Source organism: Pomacea canaliculata, linkage group LG10 (assembly GCF_003073045.1).
Source record: "Pomacea canaliculata isolate SZHN2017 linkage group LG10, ASM307304v1, whole genome shotgun sequence".
Taxonomy (NCBI): Eukaryota; Metazoa; Mollusca; class Gastropoda; order Architaenioglossa; family Ampullariidae; genus Pomacea; species Pomacea canaliculata.
Window position 1 is genome coordinate 17,386,125 of NC_037599.1, and position 22,629 is coordinate 17,408,753.

General features: G+C 50.1%; 2 protein-coding genes across 7 annotated transcripts in view; one reads left to right on the forward strand and one right to left on the reverse strand.

The window, feature by feature from the left end:
• The window catches only part of LOC112573842 (scavenger receptor class F member 1-like), a 29,723-nt gene that overhangs the window by 1,861 nt on the left and 5,233 nt on the right, over positions 1-22,629 (reverse strand). For 2 of the 6 annotated variants that reach the window (XR_003101283.1, XR_003101284.1), the window contains exons 8-11: positions 21,768-21,953; positions 20,907-20,975; positions 19,744-19,852; positions 16,912-17,775 (exon numbers count right to left, since the gene is read on the reverse strand). Coding sequence is in view for 1 of the 6 variants with exons in the window: in XM_025254483.1 (XP_025110268.1) it covers positions 17,724-17,775; positions 19,744-19,852; positions 20,907-20,975; positions 21,768-21,953 (416 nt within the window). In the remaining 5 variants the exon portion in view is untranslated. Of the gene's footprint in view, positions 1-16,467; positions 17,776-19,743; positions 19,853-20,906; positions 20,976-21,767; positions 21,954-22,629 lie in introns of those variants that run through there. The other 4 variants (XR_003101287.1, XR_003101286.1, XR_003101288.1 and 1 more) reach the window with 4 other exon arrangements.
• On the forward strand, positions 5,296-16,447 carry LOC112573759 (multiple epidermal growth factor-like domains protein 6). The gene is given in 8 exon segments (XM_025254348.1): positions 5,296-5,388; positions 5,531-5,848; positions 7,858-7,965; positions 8,761-9,052; positions 9,607-10,729; positions 10,761-11,072; positions 12,038-14,892; positions 14,895-16,447. Coding segments are annotated over 8 exon segments (6,507 nt in total). The 3' UTR covers positions 16,301-16,447.

A 22,629-nucleotide genomic window follows, 5' to 3' on the forward strand; every position in this document is an offset into this window, starting at 1 on the left:
TTCTCCTATCATATAACCAGTTTTCCCTTCTTGCAATAAAATCCCATTTCCGAAAACCACTACATTTCACTTATTATTGTTTGCTGTGTTGCTCAATCCATTTGTTTATTAATTTTTTTTTAAGTTTAGAAATGTAAATTTTGCTACAGATGTGCTACAAATGCTCTTGTGGTCAGGCTGTATGTTATGCCTGTATGCAGAACCAATGGTCACCACAATTTATCCATTCCACATGCCAATTGATCAACTCAACTGGTTGTGTTCTTGTACTAGCCTGAGGTGACCTAAGTCATCAACTACAATTGTTGGGAATAATGTGTGTGTGTGTGAGAGAGAAATTATTTCAACATATATATATATTGCTAGTACGAATACCACTGTGGATAAATGAAGTTGTATTGTATTGGTTACTCACTGCCCATTTGGTTAACCAAATGTAAAATCTTTGCTTAATGTGTTAATGAGAGAGATACCTCTATAATTGCCTGGCTGGATGAGGTCATCCTTTTTGTATAGTGGAATAGTAATACAGAGGAAAAGAGAAACCTTGTCTAAACAAGGAATTACTTCTAAGATCTACGCTCACATTAACACTCACACAACATCCACTCTCATGCCGTCTGCTTCTCTCTATTGCTCGCTAGAGTGATCTCCCTTCCCTCACTGACACACTCACACATCAATACATGTTATTTACCATTGTAATTTACAAACAGCGAAGGGATTAAACTAACTTTAAAAACATGGAGGCACAGACTGACCCGTGACAAGGTAAGAGAAGACCAGTTCAGAAGAATAATCAGGACAGGTGCCAGCAAAGTTATTAAAACACAGCATGGAAAGTTTGTACTAGATGCGAAAATGGATGGGTATGGCCAGTGTAGAAAACGAAGGAGAGGGGTGACGTGGGCCCGTTTCCTAGCTTTAAGCCCCAGACGTGAAGCGGGGTTCTGTACTTTCTGGAGTTTGTGAAGAAGGTATTTAGGGCAGCCAGCAAGCAAGGAGTTGCAGTGATCAACTCTAGATAGAACAAATACACAGACAAGAGTGTTGATAGCGCGCGTAGACAGAATGCGAATGATGGCGCTGAGTCTTGTGTAGTTCATAATGGGCAGACTGACAGACAGCTGTAACTTGTTTATCATAATAGACAGACAGTTGTCCTTTGTTTATCATAATAGATAGACTGACAGAGAGCAGTCATTTGTTTAGCAAGAGTCATGTCTGCAATGATAATGAATCCCAGATTCCCGATGCATGGAGGAAGCAAAAGTGATATTGCTTTCGCCCACGACTTGGTGGACAAGCGAGTGTAGATGGATTTCTTTTTGTGGAACATAGGAGGGCTTCCGTTATATTATCATTGAGTTTAAGTTTGTCACCATCCAGCCTTTGACTTTATCAATACAGAACTCTATAGTACTGGTAGCAGAGTGAGTCAGCTGTGAGTACAGCTGCGTATCATCAGCATATGATTAATTTTTCAGTTCGTAAAGCGTATTTTCTCTAGAAGTCATGAGTTAACATGACGATTTGAAAACAATAAGGTAATACGTCATAAACAACTTTAAACGACGTCAGCTTTATCAAGTGAGACACAGCGAAGACGTCAAATGTTGACGTCACAGAATATTAACGTAAGAAACGGCAGACTGAGAGTTGGTACCTGCAAAGAACGGCAGACATTCTAGTGTGGATGCCGACATTAATATCGAGACTTGTAATCAACAGCATGTTGTTGCTTCTTTTCTTTCCGTTTGGTGTCTTGGGCCAACTTAAGGATCCTACGAACAAAGACGAGAATGTTCTCCCTCTAAGAAGATTATACGATGCCGCCGAACGTTGGAATTATCCGTACATAGCAGCGAGCAAAGTCGAAAAGGGAATCCATGAAAACATTCCAATATTTTAAGAGACAAGAACATAGGCACGTGTAGAACGCCCGGCCAAACAGACGTATAGCAGTCCGGCCAGTATTCCTGACATTAACGGTAGTATCTACATGTGGTGTCGCACTACACTTTTGACTACCGTCAGCAATGTAGATGCTCGGACTGCATTCAAGGGGCAACAAACGTGTACTCTGAACACCCAGACGAACAACAGGACAGACTGTAATGCCACTATGTGGAATACTACCACAACACGTCAGCTTTACGTGTTACAACGTCGATGAGCGCCGGGACAAAGTCAGCCTTTGTATTGAGTACCCTGCTTTTACCAGTGTGTGTGAAATGGAAGTTTACGCTTGTCCTTATGGCGCACGGACGCTACTGCAATGAAAAATGTGAGTGTGCCAGTGGAACGCTCGACGAAAGGACTAACGCTATAATGAGAAAAATGCACTTCGTCCTCAAAAATCCGGAATGGGAGACGATGAACTGCGACAAATTTGGCCGTGCAATACTTCTGCACAGATGCTGCAAGCAACAAAAAGTATTTATCAGATACCAAGACTTCAACAGCTTGTCACTTGGTAAAAACCTACCAAGGCACGACAGGGGGACCATTTCGCACATGTAAAGGAAAGGATTCTTAACCACACCTCAAGACGAGTCTCGCCGCGAAATTCAGATAATAGAACCTGACAGATACGTCATCATGGATTATTTACAGTCCGACGCTACTGATGACCCCAATTTTTCTTCATCGCCTATGTCATACTAATCAAATGTCCAATACGTCACGATGACTTTGACTACTTCGGTGTAAAAGATGTCTCCAAGTACGCTAGAAACAAGTTACAGCTCACCTACAAGGTGGGTTTAGAAGACAACAAATTCATTCAGCTCGAATTTAAGTTTTCAAAGCAGAGTGATCGGGCAGATATTTGCCAAATTTTTAAACGCAACATTGTAACGGCTTTTTAGATATATATTTGGATGGCAAACGTGCATTGCGTGGACAGGCTTTGGTTCAGGAACGAGACAGAAGTCGTTTTCAGAGAAGAACTATGTAAGAAGCGTGTTCAAAACCTAACGGTCATTGTTATGAGTGGTTACAACACGTACCTGACACATCTTTATGCATTAGAATGCAAAGATGGCTACTTCGGAAACGACTGCCAAAAGAAATGCAAACTGCAATGGTACTAATGAAATATGTGACAAGGAGACTGTGAGTGCGATCCGGGTGTGCAAAAGGGTTTAGCGGACTTGACTGCTCTAATAGATGCCCGGCGGTCTGTCTTGACGATCTGTGTGACTGGCAGTCAAGGCAGTGCACATGGCTGTAAGAATAAATGAAGCCGCATTTTGTAATTCGAAGGTTGTGCGCCAGGAACTTACGGAGACTTTTGCTTAAACTGGGACAGTGTGAAATGCCACATTCTCAACAAACTTGCAATGAAACAACGGGCCAATGTGAAAAAGGCTGCAAGAGGGCTTTGAAGAACTACTTGCACCAGATGTGTGACGATTACTGCAGCGATACATGCAAAACTGCTTGGGAGGAGTACACAACTGTGATCTCCCACAAGGTATTTGCTCTCAGGGATGTGTTAATGGTTTATGGCTTCCGCCGGAATGTCGAAAGAAAACCTTTATCACATGTCCAAGAGGAACGTACGGAAAAAGTTGTTCTAAAGACTGTGGCCATTGCCTTTTAAACGACAAACTTGAAACATGTAATTCCTCAGGGCGGTGCCCAAAAGATTACAGCTGCCTCTCGGGATGGAAGGGAAGAGACTGTGAAGATGTATGTGAGCCTGGCACGTACGGTGAACAATGTAAATATACATGCGGTCATTGCGCTCAGACAGTATGCAGTACAACAGATGGAAACTGCCCGCAAGGTTGTGAAAAAAACTACAAGGGATTACAGTGTACAAAAAACTGTAATTATTGCACAGACATCCCGTGCACTCACTGCAAAGGCTCGTACAGACAGTGCTTGCTACCGCAAGGAACGTGCCTAGACGGTTGCCAGGCCGGCTGGTTTGGAGAAGAATGCCGATCGGGGTGTCCGCCAGGAAACATACGGGAGTGAACTGCTCTCGCGACTGTGGTACGCTGCTCAAAACAAGCGTGGCGGCAGGTGCAGTTGTGACGCAAGCGGACGGTGTGCAGACGCTGGCGTGTGCGAAGAGGGCTGGACGGGATTAGGTGCGACAAAGCTGCCGCCAGCTCCTATGTCGTCGATGTCATCCAGTTTGCGGGCCTGCGCAACGGCTCAAACGTGCAGCAGCTGTGAGCGGAGAATGCCCTGCAGGTGCCGAAAACTGCGTTCGGGAACAGCTTGTCACAACGCCATGTGAGCATGCGCGTCGCCGTCTTGCTATGGGTGCAAAGGGTCTTCGCAATGTCTGACGCTAAAGGATATCCTGCAAGGGTGCACCGCTGGCTGGGCGGTGTGAGTTCGATACAGGTTCCAGTTGAACGCATGGGCGAACTGCACTCGTGACTGCGGCACTGCCTGGACAACAGCACGCAGGAGCCAACGACGTGTGATGCGGTCACGGGTGGAATGTCACTAGCATATGTGTCTGGACGCTGACTGGCAAACAGTGCGACAAGCAGTGCGGTGCAGGCACATTTGGAGCCAAGTGCGCAAACGTTTGTGGGAGCTGTGCAAACGGTAGTGAAACGTGCAGCGCTGCCGACGGCCTGTGCACAAGCGGGTGTGCTGCGCATTCCACCTGAGAGGACTGCCGAACAGAGTGCGCATCGTGCTCAAGCGCCTCTTGCGTACTGCAAAGGATCGCACGGCAGTGCCTGCTGCCGCAAGGAACTGCTAGACGGCTGCCAGCCGCTGGTTTGGAGAAGAGTGCCGACTCGGGTGTCCGCCAGGAACATACGGAGTGAACTGCTCTCGCGACTGTGGTCGCTGCTCAAAACAAGGCGTGGCGGGCAGGTGCAGTATGTGACGCAGAAGCCGGACGGTGTGCAGACGCTGGCGTGTGCGAAGAGGGCTGGACGGAGTTAGGTGCGACAAAGCTTGCCCGCCAGGCTCCTATGGTCGTCGATGTTCATCAGTTTGCGGCGCCTGCGCCAACGGCTCAACGTGCAGCAGCGTGAGCGGAGAATGCCCTGCAGGCTGCCGAAAACTGCGTTCGGGAACAGCTTGTCAAACGCCATGTGCAGCATGCGCGTCGCCGTCTTGCTATTGGTGCAAGGGTCGTTGGCCAATGTCTGACGCTAAAGGAATATGCCTGCAAGGATGCACCTTGCTGGGGGCGGGTGCTGAGTGTCGATACAGGTGTCAGCTGGAACGCATGGGCGAACTGCACTCGTGACTGCGGCACACTGCCTGACAACAGCACGCAGGAGCCAACGACGTGTGATGCGGTCACGGGGAATGTCCACTAGCATATGTGTGTCTGGACGGCTGACTGGCAAACAGTGCGACAAGCAGTGCGGTGCAGGCACATTTGGAGCCAAGTGCGCAAACGTTTGTGGGAGCTGTGCAAACGGTAGTGAACGTGCAGCGCTGCCGACGGCTGTGCACAAGCGGGTGTGCTGCGCATTCCACCGGGAGGACTGCCGAACAGAGTGCGCATCGTGCTCAAGCGCCTCTTGCGTTCACTGCAAAGGATCGCACGGCCAGTGCCTGCTGCCGCAAGAACGTGCTAGAACGGCTGCCAGGCCGGCTGGTTTGGAGAGAGTGCGACTCGGGTGTCCGCGCAGGAACATACGGAGTGAACTGCTCTCGCGACTGTGGTCGCTGCCTCAAAACAAGGCGTGGCGGGGCAGGTGCTGTATGTGACGCAGAAAGCCGGACGGTGGTGCAGACGCTGGCGTGTGCGAAGAGGGCTGGACGGGAGTTAGGTGCGACAAAGCTTGCCGCGGCTCCTATGTCGTCGATGTTCATCAGTTTGCGGCGCCTGCGCCAACGGCTCAACGTGCAGCAGGTGAGCGGAGAATGCCCTGCAGGCTGCCGAAAACTGCGTTCGGGAACAGCTTGTCAAACGCCATGTGCAGCATGCGCGTCGCCGTCTTGCTATGGGTGCAAAGGGTCGTTCGGCAATGTCTGACGCCTAAAGAATATGCCTGCAAGGGTGCACCGTGGCTGGCTGGGCGGTGCTGCTGGCGGGCATACAGGTGTCCAGTGTGGAACGCATGGCGAACTGCACTCGTGACTGCGACACTGCCTGGAAACAGCACGCAGGAACGACCGTGTGAATGCGGTCACGGGGAATGTCCAACTAGCATATGTGTGTCTGGAGCTGGACTGGCAAACAGTGCGACAAGCAGTGCGGTGCAGGCACATTTGGAGCAAGTGCGCAAACGTTTGTGGGAGTCTGTGCAACGGTAGTGAAACGTGCAGCGCTGCCGACGGCCTGTGCACAAGCGGGTGTGCTGCGCATTCCACCGGAGAGGACTGCCGAACAGAGTGCGCATCGTGCTCAAGCGCCTCTTGCGTTTACTGCAAAGGATCGCACGGCCAGTGCCTGCTGCCGCAAGGAACGTGCCTAGACGGCTGCCAGGCCGGCTGGTTTGGAGAAGAGTGCCGACTCGGGTGTCCGCCAGGAACATACGGAGTGAACTGCTCTCGCGACTGTGGTCGCTGCCTCAAAACAAGGCGTGGCGGGGCAGGTGCAGTATGTGACGCAGAAGCGGACGGTGTGCAGACGCTGGCGTGTGCGAAGAGGGCTGGACGGGAGTTAGGTGCGACAAAGCTGCCGCCAGGCTCTTGGTCGTCGATGTTCATCAGTTTGCGGCGCTGCGCCAACGGCTCACGTGCACAGCGTGAGCGGAGAATGCCCTGCAGGCTGCCGAAAACTGCGTTCGGGAACAGCTTGTCAAACGCCATGTGCAGCATGCGCGTCGCCGTCTTGCTATGGGTGCAAAGGGTCGTTCGGCCAATGTCCTGACGCCTAAAGGAATATGCCTGCAAGGGTGCACCGCTGGCTGGGCGGGTGCTGAGTGTCGATACAGGTGTCCAGCTGGAAAGATGGGGCGAAACTGCACTCGTGACTGCGGACACTGCCTGGACAACAGCACGCAGGAGCCAACGACGTGTGATGCGGTCACGGGGAATGTCCACTAGCATATGTGTGTCTGGACGGCTGGACTGGCAAACTGCGACAAGCAGTGCGGTGCAGGCACATTGGAGCCAAGTGCGCAAACGTTTGTGGGAGCTGTGCAAACGGTAGTGAACGTGCAGCGCTGCCGACGGCCTGTGCACAAGCGGGTGTGCTGCGCATTCCACCGGAGAGGACTGCCGAACAGAGTGCGCATCGTGCTCAAGCGCCTCTTGCGTTCACTGCAAAGGATCGCACGGCCAGTGCCTGCTGCCGCAAGGAACGTGCCTAGACGGCTGCCAGGCCGGCTGGTTTGGAGAAGAGTGCCGACTCGGGTGTCCGCCAGGAACATACGGAGTGAACTGCTCTCGCGACTGTGGTCGCTGCCTCAAAAAGGCGTGGCGGGGCAGGTGCAGTATGTGACGCAGAAGCCGGACGGTGTGCAGACGCTGGCGTGTGCGAAGAGGGCTGGACGGGAGTTAGGTGCGACAAAGCTTGCCCGCCAGGCTCCTATGGTCGTCGATGTTCATCAGTTTGCGGCGCCTGCGCCAACGGCTCAACGTGCAGCAGCGTGAGCGGAGAATGCCCTGCAGGCTGCCGAAAACTGCGTTCGGGAACAGCTTGTCAAACGCCATGTGCAGCAGCGCGTCGCGTCTTGCTTGGGTGCAAAGGGTCGTTCGGCCAATGTCTGACGCCTAAAGGATATGCCTGCAAGGGTGCACCGCTGGCTGGGCGGGTGCTGAGTGTCGATACAGGTGTCCAGTGGACGCATGGGCGAACTGCACTCGTGGATGCGGACACTGCCTGGACAACAGCAAGGAGCCAACGACGGTTGATGCGGTCACGGGGAATGTCCACTAGCATATGTGTGTCTGGACGGCTGGACTGGCAAACAGTGCGACAAGCAGTGCGGTGCAGGCACATTTGGAGCCAAGTGCGCAAACGTTTGTGGGAGCTGTGCAAACGTGAAACGTGCAGCGCTGCCGACGGCCTGTGCAAAGCGGGTGTGCGCATTCGGAGCAGGATGCCGAACAGAGTGCGCGTCGTGCTCAAGGCCTCTTGCGTTCACTGCAAAGGATCGCACGGCCAGTGCCTGCTGCCGCAAGGAACGTGCCTAGACGGCTGCCAGGCCGGCTGGTTTGGAGAAGAGGCCGACTCGGGTGTCCGCCAGGAACATAGAGTGAACTGCTCTCGCGACTGTGCGCTGCCTCAAAAAAGGCTGCGTGGGCAGGTGCAGGTATGTGACGCAGAAGCCGACGGTGTGCAGACGCTGGGGTGCGAAGAGGCTGGACGGAGTTAGGTGCGACAAAGCTTGCCCGCCAGGCTCCTATGGTCGTCGATGTTCATCAGTTTGCGCGCCTGCGCCAACGGCTCAACGTGCACAGCAGCGTGAGCGGAGAATTGCCCTGCAGGCTGCGAAAACTGCGTTCGGGAACAGCTTGTCAAACGCCATGTGCATGCGCGTCGCCGTCTTGCTATGGGTGCAAAGGGTCGTTCGGCCAATGTCTGACGCCTAAAGGAATATGCCTGCAAGGTGCACCGCTGGCTGGGCGGGTGCTGAGTGTCGATACAGGTGTCAGCTGGAACGCATGGGGCGAACTGCACTCGTGACTGCGACACTGCCTGGACAACAGACGCAGAGCAACGACGTGTGATGCGGTCACGGGGAATGTCCACTAGCATATGTGTGTCTGGACGGCTGACTGGCAAACAGTGCGACAAGCATGCGGTGCAGGCACATTTGGAGCCAAGTGCGCAAACGTTTGTGGGAGCTGTGCAAACGGTAGTGAAACGTGCAGCGCTGCGACGGCTGTGCACAAGCGGGTGTGCTGCGCATTCCACCGGAGAGGACTGCCGAAAGAGTGCGCATCGTGCTCAAGCGCCTCTTGCGTTCACTGCAAAGGATCGCACGGCCAGTGCCTGCTGCCGCAAGGAACTGCCTAGACGGCTGCCAGGCCGGCTGGTTTGGAGAAGAGTGCCGACGGGTGTCCGCCAGGAACATACGGAGTGAACTGCTCTCGCGACTGTGGTCGCTGCCTCAAAACAAGGCGTGGCGGGGGCAGGTGCTGTATGTGACGCAGAAGCCGGACGGTGTGCAGACGCTGGCGTGTGCGAAGAGGCTGGACGGGAGTTAGGTGCGACAAAGCTTGCCCGCCAGGCTCCTATGGTCGTCGATGTTCATCAGTTTGCGGCGCCTGCGCCAACGGCTCAACGTGCAGCAGCGTGAGCGGAGAATGCCCTGCAGGCTGCCGAAAACTGCGTTCGGGAACAGCTTGTCAAACGCCATGTGCAGCATGCGCGTCGCCGTCTTGCTATGGGTGCAAAGGGTCGTTCGGCCAATGTCTGACGCCTAAAGGAATATGCCTGCAAGGGTGCACCGCTGGCTGGGCGGGTGCTGAGTGTCGATACAGGTGTCCAGTTGGAACGCATGGGGCGAACTGCACTCGTGACTGCGGACACTGCCTGGACAACAGCACGCAGGAGCCAACGACGTGTGATGCGGTCACGGGGGAATGTCCACTAGCATATGTGTGTCTGGACGGCTGGACTGGCAAACAGTGCGACAAGCAGTGCGGTGCAGGCACATTTGGAGCCAAGTGCGCAAACGTTTGTGGGAGCTGTGCAAACGGTAGTGAAACGTGCAGCGCTGCCGACGGCCTGTGCACAAGCGGGTGTGCTGCGCATTCCACCGGAGAGGACTGCCGAACAGAGTGCGCATCGTGCTCAAGCGCCTCTTGCGTTCACTGCAAAGGATCGCACGCCAGTGCCTGCTGCCGCAAGGAACGTGCCTAGACGGCTGCCAGGCCGGCTGGTTTGGAGAAGAGTGCCGACTCGGGTGTCCGCCAGGAACATACGGAGTGAACTGCTCTCGCGACTGTGGTCGCTGCCTCAAAACAAGGCGTGGCGGGCAGGTGCTGTATGTGACGCAGAAGCCGGACGGTGTGCAGACGCTGGCGTGTGCGAAGAGGGCTGGACGGGAGTTAGGTGCGACAAAGCTTGCCCGCCAGGCTCCTATGGTCGTCGATGTTCATCAGTTTGCGGCGCCTGCGCCAACGGCTCAACGTGCAGCAGCGTGAGCGGAGAATGCCCTGCAGGCTGCCGAAAACTGCGTTCGGGAACAGCTTGTCAAACGCCATGTGCAGCATGCGCGTCGCCGTCTTGCTATGGGTGCAAAGGGTCGTTCGGCCAATGTCTGACGCCTAAAGGAATATGCCTGCAAGGGTGCACCGCTGGCTGGGCGGGTGCTGAGTGTCGATACAGGTGTCCAGCTGGAACGCATGGGGCGAACTGCACTCGTGACTGCGGACACTGCCTGGACAACAGCACGCAGGAGCCAACGACGTGTGATGCGGTCACGGGGGAATGTCCACTAGCATATGTGTGTCTGGACGGCTGGACTGGCAAACAGTGCGACAAGCAGTGCGGTGCAGGCACATTTGGAGCCAAGTGCGCAAACGTTTGTGGGAGCTGTGCAAACGGTAATGAAACGTGCAGCGCTGCCGACGGCCTGTGCACAAGCGGGTGTGCTGCGCATTCCACCGGAGAGGACTGCCGAACAGAGTGCGCATCGTGCTCAAGCGCCTCTTGCGTTCACTGCAAAGGATCGCACGGCCAGTGCCTGCTGCCGCAAGGAACGTGCCTAGACGGCTGCCAGGCCGGCTGGTTTGGAGAAGAGTGCCGACTCGGGTGTCCGCCAGGAACATACGGAGTGAACTGCTCTCGCGACTGTGGTCGCTGCCTCAAAACAAGGCGTGGCGGGCAGGTGCAGTATGTGACGCAGAAGCCGGACGGTGTGCAGACGCTGGCGTGTGCGAAGAGGCTGGACGGGAGTTAGGTGCGACAAAGCTTGCCCGCCAGGCTCCTATGGTCGTCGATGTTCATCAGTTTGCGGCGCCTGCGCCAACGGCTCAACGTGCAGCAGCGTGAGCGGAGAATGCCCTGCAGGCTGCCGAAAACTGCGTTCGGGAACAGCTTGTCAAACGCCATGTGCAGCATGCGCGTCGCCGTCTTGCTTTGGGTGCAAAGGGTCGTTCGGCCAATGTCTGACGCCTAAAGGAATATGCCTGCAAGGGTGCACCGCTGGCTGGGCGGGTGCTGACTGTCGATACAGGTGTCCAGCTGGAACGCATGGGGCGAAACTGCACTCGTGACTGCGGACACTGCCTGGACAACAGCACGCAGGAGCCAACGACGTGTGATGCGGTCACGGGGGAATGTCCACTAGCATATGTGTGTCTGGACGGCTGGACTGGCAAACACTGCGACAAGCAGTGCGGTGCAGGCACATTTGGAGCCAAGTGCGCAAACGTTTGTGGGAGCTGTGCAAACGGTAGTGAAACGTGCAGCGCTGCCGACGGCCTGTGCACAAGCGGGTGTGCTGCGCATTCCACCGGAGAGGACTGCCGAACAGAGTGCGCATCGTGCTCAAGCGCCTCTTGCGTTCACTGCAAAGGATCGCACGGCAGTGCCTGCTGCCGCAAGGAACGTGCCTAGACGGCTGCCAGGCCGGCTGGTTTGGAGAAGAGTGCCGACTCGGGTGTCCGCCAAGGAACATACGGAGTGAACTGCTCTCGCGACTGTGGTCGCTGCCCTCAAAACAAGGCGTGGCGGGCAGGTGCTGTATGTGACGCAGAAGCCGGACGGTGTGCAGACGCTGGCGTGTGCGAAGAGGGCTGGACGGGAGTTAGGTGCGACAAAGCTTGCCCGCCAGGCTCCTATGGTCGTCGATGTTCATCAGTTTGCGGCGCCTGCGCCAACGGCTCAACGTGCAGCAGCGTGAGCGGAGAATGCCCTGCAGGCTGCCGAAAACTGCGTTCGGGAACAGCTTGTCAAACGCCATGTGCAGCATGCGCGTCGCCGTCTTGCTTTGGGTGCAAAGGGTCGTTCGGCCAATGTCTGACGCCTAAAGGAATATGCCTGCAAGGGTGCACCGCTGGCTGGGCGGGTGCTGAGTGTCGATACAGGTGTCCAGCTGGACGCATGGGGCGAACTGCACTCGTGACTGCGGACACTGCCTGGACAACAGCACGCAGGAGCCAACGACGTGTGATGCGGTCACGGGGGAATGTCCACTAGCATATGTGTGTCTGACGGCTGGACTGGCAAACAGTGCGACAAGCAGTGCGGTGCAGGCACATTTGGAGCCAAGTGCGCAAACGTTTGTGGGAGCTGTGCAAACGGTAATGAAACGTGCAGCGCTGCCGACGGCCTGTGCACAAGCGGGTGTGCTGCGCATTCCACCGGAGAGGACTGCCGAACAGAGTGCGCATCGTGCTCAAGCGCCTCTTGCGTTCACTGCAAAGGATCGCACGGCCAGTGCCTGCTGCCGCAAGGAACGTGCCTAGACGGCTGCCAGGCCGGCTGGTTTGGAGAAGAGTGCCGACTCGGGTGTCCGCCAGGAACATACGGAGTGAACTGCTCTCGCGACTGTGGTCGCTGCCTCAAAACAAGGCGTGGCGGGGCAGGTGCAGTATGTGACGCAGAAGCCGGACGGTGTGCAGACGCTGGCGTGTGCGAAGAGGGCTGGACGGGAGTTAGGTGCGACAAAGCTTGCCCGCCAGGCTCCTATGGTCGTCGATGTTCATCAGTTTGCGGCGCCTGCGCCAACGGCTCAACGTGCAGCAGCGTGAGCGGAGAATGCCCTGCAGGCTGCCGAAAACTGCGTTCGGGAACAGCTTGTCAAACGCCATGTGCAGCATGCGCGTCGCCGTCTTGCTTTGGGTGCAAAGGGTCGTTCGGCCAATGTCTGACGCCTAAAGGAATATGCCTGCAAGGGTGCACCGCTGGCTGGGCGGGTGCTGAGTGTCGATACAGGTGTCCAGCTGGAACGCATGGGGCGAACTGCACTCGTGACTGCGGACACTGCCTGGACAACAGCACGCAGGAGCCAACGACGTGTGATGCGGTCACGGGGGAATGTCCACTAGCATATGTGTGTCTGGACGGCTGGACTGGCAAACAGTGCGACAAGCAGTGCGGTGCAGGCACATTTGGAGCCAAGTGCGCAAACGTTTGTGGGAGCTGTGCAAACGGTAGTGAAACGTGCAGCGCTGCCGACGGCCTGTGCACAAGCGGGTGTGCTGCGCATTCCACCGGAGAGGACTGCCGAACAGAGTGCGCATCGTGCTCAAGCGCCTCTTGCGTTCACTGCAAAGGATCGCACGGCCAGTGCCTGCTGCCGCAAGGAACGTGCCTAGACGGCTGCCAGGCCGGCTGGTTTGGAGAAGAGTGCCGACTCGGGTGTCCGCCAGGAACATACGGAGTGAACTGCTCTCGCGACTGTGGTCGCTGCCTCAAAACAAGGCGTGGCGGGGCAGGTGCAGTATGTGACGCAGAAGCCGGACGGTGTGCAGACGCTGGCGTGTGCGAAGAGGGCTGGACGGGAGTTAGGTGCGACAAAGCTTGCCCGCCAGGCTCCTATGGTCGTCGATGTTCATCAGTTTGCGGCGCCTGCGCCAACGGCTCAACGTGCAGCAGCGTGAGCGGAGAATGCCCTGCAGGCTGCCGAAAACTGCGTTCGGGAACAGCTTGTCAAACGCCATGTGCAGCATGCGCGTCGCCGTCTTGCTTTGGGTGCAAAGGGTCGTTCGGCCAATGTCTGACGCCTAAAGGAATATGCCTGCAAGGGTGCACCGCTGGCTGGGCGGGTGCTGAGTGTCGATACAGGTGTCCAGCTGGAACGCATGGGGCGAACTGCACTCGTGACTGCGGACACTGCCTGGACAACAGCACGCAGGAGCCAACGACGTGTGATGCGGTCACGGGGGAATGTCCACTAGCATATGTGTGTCTGGACGGCTGGACTGGCAAACACTGCGACAAGCAGTGCGGTGCAGGCACATTTGGAGCCAAGTGCGCAAACGTTTGTGGGAGCTGTGCAAACGGTAATGAAATGTGCAGCGCTGCCGACGGCCTGTGCACAAGCGGGTGTGCTGCGCATTCCACCGGAGAGGACTGCCGAACAGAGTGCGCATCGTGCTCAAGCGCCTCTTGCGTTCACTGCAAAGGATCGCACGGCCAGTGCCTGCTGCCGCAAGGAACGTGCCTAGACGGCTGCCAGGCCGGCTGGTTTGGAGAAGAGTGCCGACTCGGGTGTCCGCCAGGAACATACGGAGTGAACTGCTCTCGCGACTGTGGTCGCTGCCTCAAAACAAGGCGCGGCGGGGCAGTATGTGAAGCAGAAGCCGGACAGTGTGCAGACGCTGACGAGTGCGAAGAGGGCTGGACGGGAATAAGATGCGACACAGCTTGCTCGCCTGGCTCCTATGGTCGTTCATGTTCAGGAGTTTGTGGAGCATGTTTTAAGGGCATAACTTGCAGCAGCGTCAGTGGGGAATGTTCGTCCGGCTGTAAAGAAAAGCAGTCGGGGACAGGTTGTGAAACACTTTGTGCAACATGCTTTGCAGATTCCTGCTCTAGTTGCAAAGGGTCGTTTAGGGAATGCATGCTTCCTACCGGAACATGTCTTGCTGGGTGCGTCCCTGGATGGATAGGTGCTGAATGTCGTTTTAGGTGTCCATTTGGAACGCATGGCGAAAATTGCTCCCTAGACTGCAAACATTGTCTGAACAACACCACCCAAGAGAAGACGACGTGTGATGCGGTCACGGGGGAATGTCCACTAGCATATGTGTGTCTGGACGGCTGGTCTGGCAAACAGTGTGACAAGCAGTGCGCTTCTGGCACATTTGGAGCCAAGTGCGCGAAAGTTTGTGGGAGCTGTGGAAACGGTAGTGAAACGTGCAGCGCTGCCGACGGCCTGTGCACAAGCGGGTGTGCTGCGCATTCCACAGGAGAGGACTGCCGAACAGAGTGCGCAGCATGCTCAAGCGCCTCTTGCGTTCACTGCAAAGGATCACATGGCAAGTGCCTGCTGCCGCAAGGAACATGCCTAGACGGCTGCCAGGCCGGCTGGTTTGGAGAAGAATGCCGACTCGGTGTCCGCCAGGAACATACGGAGTAAACTGCTCCCGCGACTGCGGTTACTGTCCCTTTAGTAATAAAGGAAGTACATGTAATTTAGTTTCAGGAAAATGCAGTTTTTCACTGTCATGTCTTCCTGGATGGATTGGGTCTTATTGCAACTTTTCTTGTCCCACTGGCAGCTTCGGTATTAGATGTAATGGTACATGCGGTTATTGTTTAGGAGGAAACATAAACTGTAATAATGTTGATGGCTCCTGTATATACGGTTGCATTGGCGGATATGCTGGTTTGGAGTGTTTAAACGACACTTTGTTGAAAATTGCTGACAGCTGCGCAAAGTGTAGTGGTTCATCTGGAAGCTGTCTGCTTCCAAAGGGGACATGCTTTGATGGGTGTGAAAATTATTGGTATGGTGAAGACTGTCGTCAGACCAATGTAACGTGTTCGTTTTGTAAGGGAGGATTAGCTCGCTGTGATCGTGTGAACCTGAAATGCATGGATGGTTGTCTTCCTGGATGGATGAGCGACACTTGCTCTGTCCCATGTCCTGAAGGTACTTTTGGTCCTAACTGCAATGAAACATGTAGCCCAAATTGTTACGATGCATTCAAGTGTCGTAGGACAAACGGTAACTGCAAATATGGATGCGCTGCTGGCTTTCAAGGATTACATTGTAACTCGACGTGTGATCCAGGTTTTTATGGGTCGGTGTGCATGAATCGATGTGGATTCTGCGGAAACCGCAGTGTTTGCCATCATGTCAGTGGTTTTTGTCCTACTGGAGTTGGTTGTCTTGCCGGTTATCTTGGTGTTAAATGCAAAACGCTATGTCCTGCAGGTACATTCGGTGACAACTGCAGTGTAGCCTGCGGTAGTTGTGATGGGCAGTGCAACTGGGAAGATGGGGCATGTCAGTTTGGATGCTTACCTGGATGGAAAGGCAAACAGTGCAATGCTCCTTGCGATGATGGCTCGTTCGGTCGTGATTGTAGTGAGAAGTGCGGATATTGCTATAACATGTCTTTGTGTGATCCTTTGGATGGGTATTGTCCCAAATGTATCCCAGGTTTTGTGCCACCTTATTGCAAAGAGCCATGTAAGCTTCCGCAATTTGGATCTCGCTGCCCCCTGGGCATGTGGGGACTAAACTGTGACAACAAATGTGGACGCTGCTCTGGAAGATACTGCAGTAGGATCAACGGCTCATGCACTTATGGATGTGAAGCTGGAGCTATGGGACCCACCTGTGAGGAAAACTGTACACGCGGTTTTTATGGTGAGAACTGTGTAGACGAGTGTGGCAGATGTAACGTAACCAACAGCAGCACCTTTGTCTGCGATCCTGTGTCTGGAAGATGCCCATCGGGCTGCGAAAGTGGATGGGTGGTGAAAACTGTCGAGATGACATTCTAGTGAAAGAAGGCGCCATCATGCATTCAGAAGATTTCTATGACTTCACACGTGATTTTATCATCGCAGGCATTGTGGTCACGTCCATTTTCTTTGTATCTGTTATTGCGTTTATCCTGTGGAGATGGTCACAGCCCAAGCCAGATTTCTTTGACAAATACGACTTTTAGCTAAATAGATTCTATTATATGATGTGAAACTATCGCAAAGGTAACTGATACTTTAACAGTCGTAGATCTATTGGGAAGGAGTTATTTCTAGGAATTTTTTTCCGATCATGTGAGGTATGGTAGACCTGAGCTGCTTACCCTTATTTATGATTTTTTATGTTGCGTATAAAACTGCAAACAAACATTAAGCATTTGATATTTTAAGTCTTTATTGATTGAGGGGTCTTTGACAAATATTTGACTTTTATGCACTGGTTTCCCTGTGTAGTAACTTTTGTATTTTTAGTTACTTTTTATAGCTTCATTCTCCAACACTACCAAGAAGAGCCTTCTGTGTTTAGTCTATTGAAGCCTAGGCATAGTGCAAATTTGGCACACTAAACTGTAGACATACAGACATGTCTGGAACTGAAGGTACCTAACACAGAAAGCATGCAACCATACCTCACTCTGGTCCTTACTGCGAAGGGGTCAGTCAGACTTCTGTTGTAAGTCACTAGTCCAGTTGCTAGAGGATGGCAATGAACTTTGGTGGAAATCCGTAGTGGTGCATTAACTTCCATATGGTCTCTGTCTACGACGTCAAACGTTTTCTCAAGATCCACAAATGTCATGTACAGGTGAGACTGTCATTCAATAGGCTGTTCAATGATGATTTTTGGATTAGCGGTTTGTATGTGCATGATTGCCCCAATCTTATGTCTAGGGCATTCTTCGTTCTCTCCAGGATTATTTGGGTAAGCACCTTATGTATCTGCAACTGAAGCTACCTAAGAAAGAACTGATCTAAAGACCAAAGGTTGAAGCAAAAGAAACTAGTTTTTCTACATGTAAAATATATTTTATTAATGTCATATTCATCAGTCTATGCATGTTCTTATGTACCACTGAAATATTTCACACAGATGTACCAATAAAAGAATGAAGCAAGATGTTAAAGAGTATAATTATGGGACATATTGTGCATAGTTATGCATGGACTAACATTTTTCTTTTGTTCTTAACCAACACATATAAGGACAACAAGATGCACGTAATCCCACATATACAACCAAACGTACTTCTCTTCAGATACATGAAACATATTTTTCTTGATCAGAACTTATTTCTAGGCATAATAAAAGCTATGGGCACCTTGAGCGTTGAAGACCTGGGATGTAAAAGAGCAAACTCATGAAGACTGGAGCTGTGATGTTGCAGGTCAAGGTTGATCCACCTTATCTGATTGATTCCTTGAACCTGCGTCATCCCTACGATTACTGCATCTCATTGAGAATACGGTAACTTTGATTTTCTACCTCAAAGGATCTGAAATACGAGGAAAAAAAACCCAAGTGTATGGCCACAAGAGAACATGTCTTTAAAACGGCAAAAGTAACAGTAATAATTGAGCCACTGATGAGGATGACGATGATTATGATGACGAGCTGACAGATTAGGATGTTCAGAACAGTAATAGTGTGCACCTGCACTTCAGAGCAAAAACTGTTGCAGCTGTTACGACTGAAACAAAGACACATCGATGATGATTGAAGGGGATGAGATATTGTTTACAATTACGCCGAACAAGACATTTTATTCCGAAAATTATTTCTGCTAACGCTGGTGATAGATTTTCTGACATTTATCTTTACTTCACTTTCTGAGCACGAAATATATCAGATGGAGCAATCTGCAAAGTCTTTGTCATAGCATATTTCTTGGGGGTACTAAAGGATTTTCTAGCTCATTCGATACAAAGGGGATCAACGAGGTCACATTCCCCTCGTACGCATAGAAATTCACCAGTTTCAAGAAATCATTAAAAAATAACTGTAAGAGAAAGAAAAAAATTCAACTAATTATGAGACCAAACTGTGTAAAACAAAAATATTTACATTTGAATCCTGCATGAACTGTCACTTATTAGGTAATCCAAAGCAAATTAGGTAGGTGTAATTGAATTAAAAAAAAAAAATTCATACAGGGTTGCACAGGATATATCATGCTAGCACAAGTAAAACCTCCAGGAATCACACTACGATAATCGCATATAAACTTGAAATGAATAAACACTGTTCTTGTCAGAAAAAAATCAGATTGATGCATTTAATAGTATTATTATCGGTACGCTAAGAAGGTACAGAAAACAAATTACTACGAGCACCGAATGCCCGCGAAGCAAATTTTCACCGGTGTTTTAAAAAGATTATATCTGTTAAACTACAAAAAAGACAAATATATGTGATACGCCATTTAAAAGAGCATTTTAAAAACATTTGCGTGGTGTTAATTTCAAGAATTATAGGTTCTGATTTCTTGTAGTAAGCTCACATCAAAGATAGTAACTGTATTCACAACCCGAGCGGAAGGCCACATGTCAGAAATTAAGAAGAATTTTTTTTTACATAATATATACAAGCATAAAGTACCAAACAAGATCATATTTTATTAGAATATACATTAGAATTTAAATATTACTTACTGTTTTCTTCTCATTTTCTGTTGTTTGAGTACAAATCCACCTCAAATCGAGTGACCCCCAACAAATGTCATGGCGGTCAAATAAAACTATACAGTGGTATAAAACAAGTGGAAACACATGATTGGTTGAATTTTTCAGCCTTTAAAGGGAAGTAATCGCTGGAGGAACATGTCCCAAAGGTTCCGATGTTTTCTCCCTTATTTATTCGTTCATTTACGTACAGGGTTACAATTTTAAAAATACAACAATCCATCGACAGCAGGGGTTCGTTACGGGCGCCTGTACAGAAGCCGTTTCAACGAACGCCGGCTGTCGTTACGGATTCATTGTGATAAACTACTATTATTTTGACTTCTGTCTCGTAGGTGATAGAGCTGTGTGCGTCTGATATGTCTAACATTTCTTCTGCTCTAAACTGTGTCATCTCAAAAAGTTCATCCAAAAGGCAAATGTTCAAACTATATAAACCTTTTCCCTAATGCCTTTGCTGCCAAACTTCTACCTATGCTTTGATATTGTCTTATTGATTCTCTGTTTAATAGTTGATATTTTCTGCTGTGTTAATATATAGATCTAATATCCATTTTGAGTTTATACTTGTATATTTGTGTGGGTTTTTTTTTTTACTATTTTGTTACTGTAACGGGAAAAAGCTACAAAACTCTTTATTATTGTTATTACTATTATTGTTATACATAAACATCAGTGAAGAAAGAAAGAGTGGAAAGGTAAATGTCAAAGAAAAGATCTACAGATTATAAAGAAACCTTAGTAAACAACTGAAAAGTAATGGAAGACGCAAATAAACCCACTTGATGGTACGCGCGTACAACGCGCTAATGACGAACGGGAGCATCAATGCAACCAAGACAACGATGGTTGACTGGATCATTTCAGAAGGAGTCATGTCAGGTTTGTCAACTAAACAAACAAGAAACATAAGTAGACTTTTTAGCATTCCCCCCTTTTTTTTTTTTTTTTTTTTTTTACCTTGGGGCATCACTCTGTATTCTACAATTTACAACTGATGAAGCTTAGAAATTATAGCAAGTGATCCGACTATTAGAAGCTGAAGGGCTACAACTTTACAAAGCCACAGGAATTTTGTCTCTTGGGTTTTTGTGTTTTAGTGCGAAGAGAGTCGATCTGACTTTGGCTTACAACGTTAACTGCTCTTGAACCAAACGAATTATTGCCCCTGGTCAATGGGGGCTAGCGGCCTTGACTTCCAGAGCCCTCACTTAACCCAGGTGCTACCGCCCTTGACCACTATAAGAAAAAAACTCTGCACGTGAGTTCATCAATAATACGAATTTCTCTGTCACCCCTTGAAGGAAGCCTGGGTCAGAAATTAAAGTCTCTGAGCTAAGGCTAAATTACAATTGGGGGAAAGGAAAGTAAACTGATGGTAATGGGAGTCAGACATTTCTCGTGGAGAAGCCAGAGAAAGAAGTCAAACATCTTAGCGGGAGGGATATCTTCCAACGAGAGATGCCGTAGCAGACGCCAGTGGATAAAAACTCTCCTCTTTGCTTCATAATTTTTTAAGTGGAGGGCTTTTTCACCGTTTCTAAGCCTGTAAGAGGTAAGGGAACAAGTATGCCCTCCATCCCTCGAAACACAACGGCACAAAACATTAAGCAAGCTGGGGTATCCTGAAGAAGTGGACGTTTATTTTGAAGACAGTGAGAGAGCAAGTATCGGTAATGAAAGCGTATGACCATTCACTTTAAAGGATTTAACATGGTAACTGAGCTTTTTATTTATGGCAAATTGATGTGTTGTATGTTGATTCATTCAATTAATCGATATCAAACGTTGTGAACATAAATGTATGGTCACACAACACACACACACACACACGGACACTATATTAAATACTATATAAACAAATACTAATAAATTACTATGAATAGCCCGTAACATCAATGCAATAAAAAAGGGTGATCCGTTTTCCTTGATTTCTGAAACTCACCATGTTCAATCTTTGTTTGGTTTTTTTCTTCGACAATCTCGTCGTCTGGCAGGGTGTTCAGATATGTGTCTATCAAAGAGAAACTTCTTCAGACAAAGATGTCAGCGGTCAGCACGCACAAATGCTCACACAATATATCTATATATACGTGTATGCGCGCGCGCGTAATAGTGCGCGTGTGTGTGAGTGAGAAAGAGACAAATGATAAATCATTTACGAGGGTACAGAATGAGCAAAGTTTTGCTTTTTTACATCTAGCCCACGAAAGGAAAGCAAAACACTACTTAACTATACAAGAAAGGCATTAAAGATGGAAAATTAGAATTTGTATAAAAATGGGATTGTTGTTTAATTTAACAGGAATTTGTGACTAGTGAATAAGGAAAAAACGGTTTATGTACATTCTTTTCTATTGTTAGCAATGGGTGTTTGGATGGAAGGTCAAAAGTTTTAATACAGATGTTTACAAGTCCTGCTTTGAACTGGTATAGACTGAATTTCGTTAGTTGGAAGTGTGAAGAAGGCTATTCCATAGGATGCTACATCAATATTTAGGGCTCGTCTTGCATAAGAGAGAGAGAGATAGTAAGGCCTTAATCTTTTTTGATACTTAAACTGAAGGCATAGTTTTGGACATAAGGTGTATGATTTGTTATACTTTCACACTTCAAGTCAAAAGCCCCGATAGGAGAGCATTCTGGAGCAGTTGGTCTAAGCAAGACCAGAGATTTTGCTCTACATATCTCTGAAGAAACTAATCCTTCTCACTACCGGTCGGTCAAGAAAGAGACATCTTGACGATCCACTTAACAGATTGTTATCTTAGGACACTCAAGGCTGACCCCACATTCAAATACGTACAGTTCTGTACCACGCATCTGTTCCCAGTGTACCCGTCTTCGCAACCAGAAAGACATGCCCCTCTATTCTGTTCACATAGTCCTCGGAAGCAGCGCCCACAATTGTTTAAACACCTTCGTCCTTTCACCTCGTCTGCCTTAGCATGCGTCGGTAGAAGGAAGTACTTGGTTTCGTTTGGAAAACACTCTGCGAGAAAGAATACAAGCAAGCAAGGGGATGTTGAGAAGGTTTTGGCATAACAAAAACATTTAAGTTTTTCATTTTGCGTATTTAATAAATAATTACTAGCCGGGACATGTGTGGCATCAGTGTACCGAAGTAGTGAAACACTTCTGTTTTTACACTTAAAGGTTGACAGGTCCTTTTGGGTACGGAATAGGGTGAGGCAGGATGGAGAAAGTAAGAGAGTGACATTCCGAATCAAGTGGAGATAATTGCCAGATTATGTCTGGGAATAATAACAAGAAGAAGAAGAAGAAGAAGAACAACAACAACAACAACAACAACAACAACAACAACAACAACAACAACAACAACAACAACAACAAACAACAACAAACCAAAGACTAGCAGTCTCTTCCTATTAAGGTATTCTCCGTTTTTCAAATTTTCTTCAGGAAACACATTTTTGGTCTTTGCTTTTCACTTAAATGCCGAAGCAGCAAACCTCCGAATTGATTCTAATTCCCTATTGGCTAATGTATTGGCCATGTTGACCAAAATTTCACGGGCCGTTCAAGTCAGAGCCCATGTAATATAATCTGTGTCATGACTCTATTACTGGCTGCTTGTTGCGGGCCGGATATGGCCTGTGATCCCTGGGCTGAGATGGTCCAGAGGCCTGTATATATCTGTTATGACT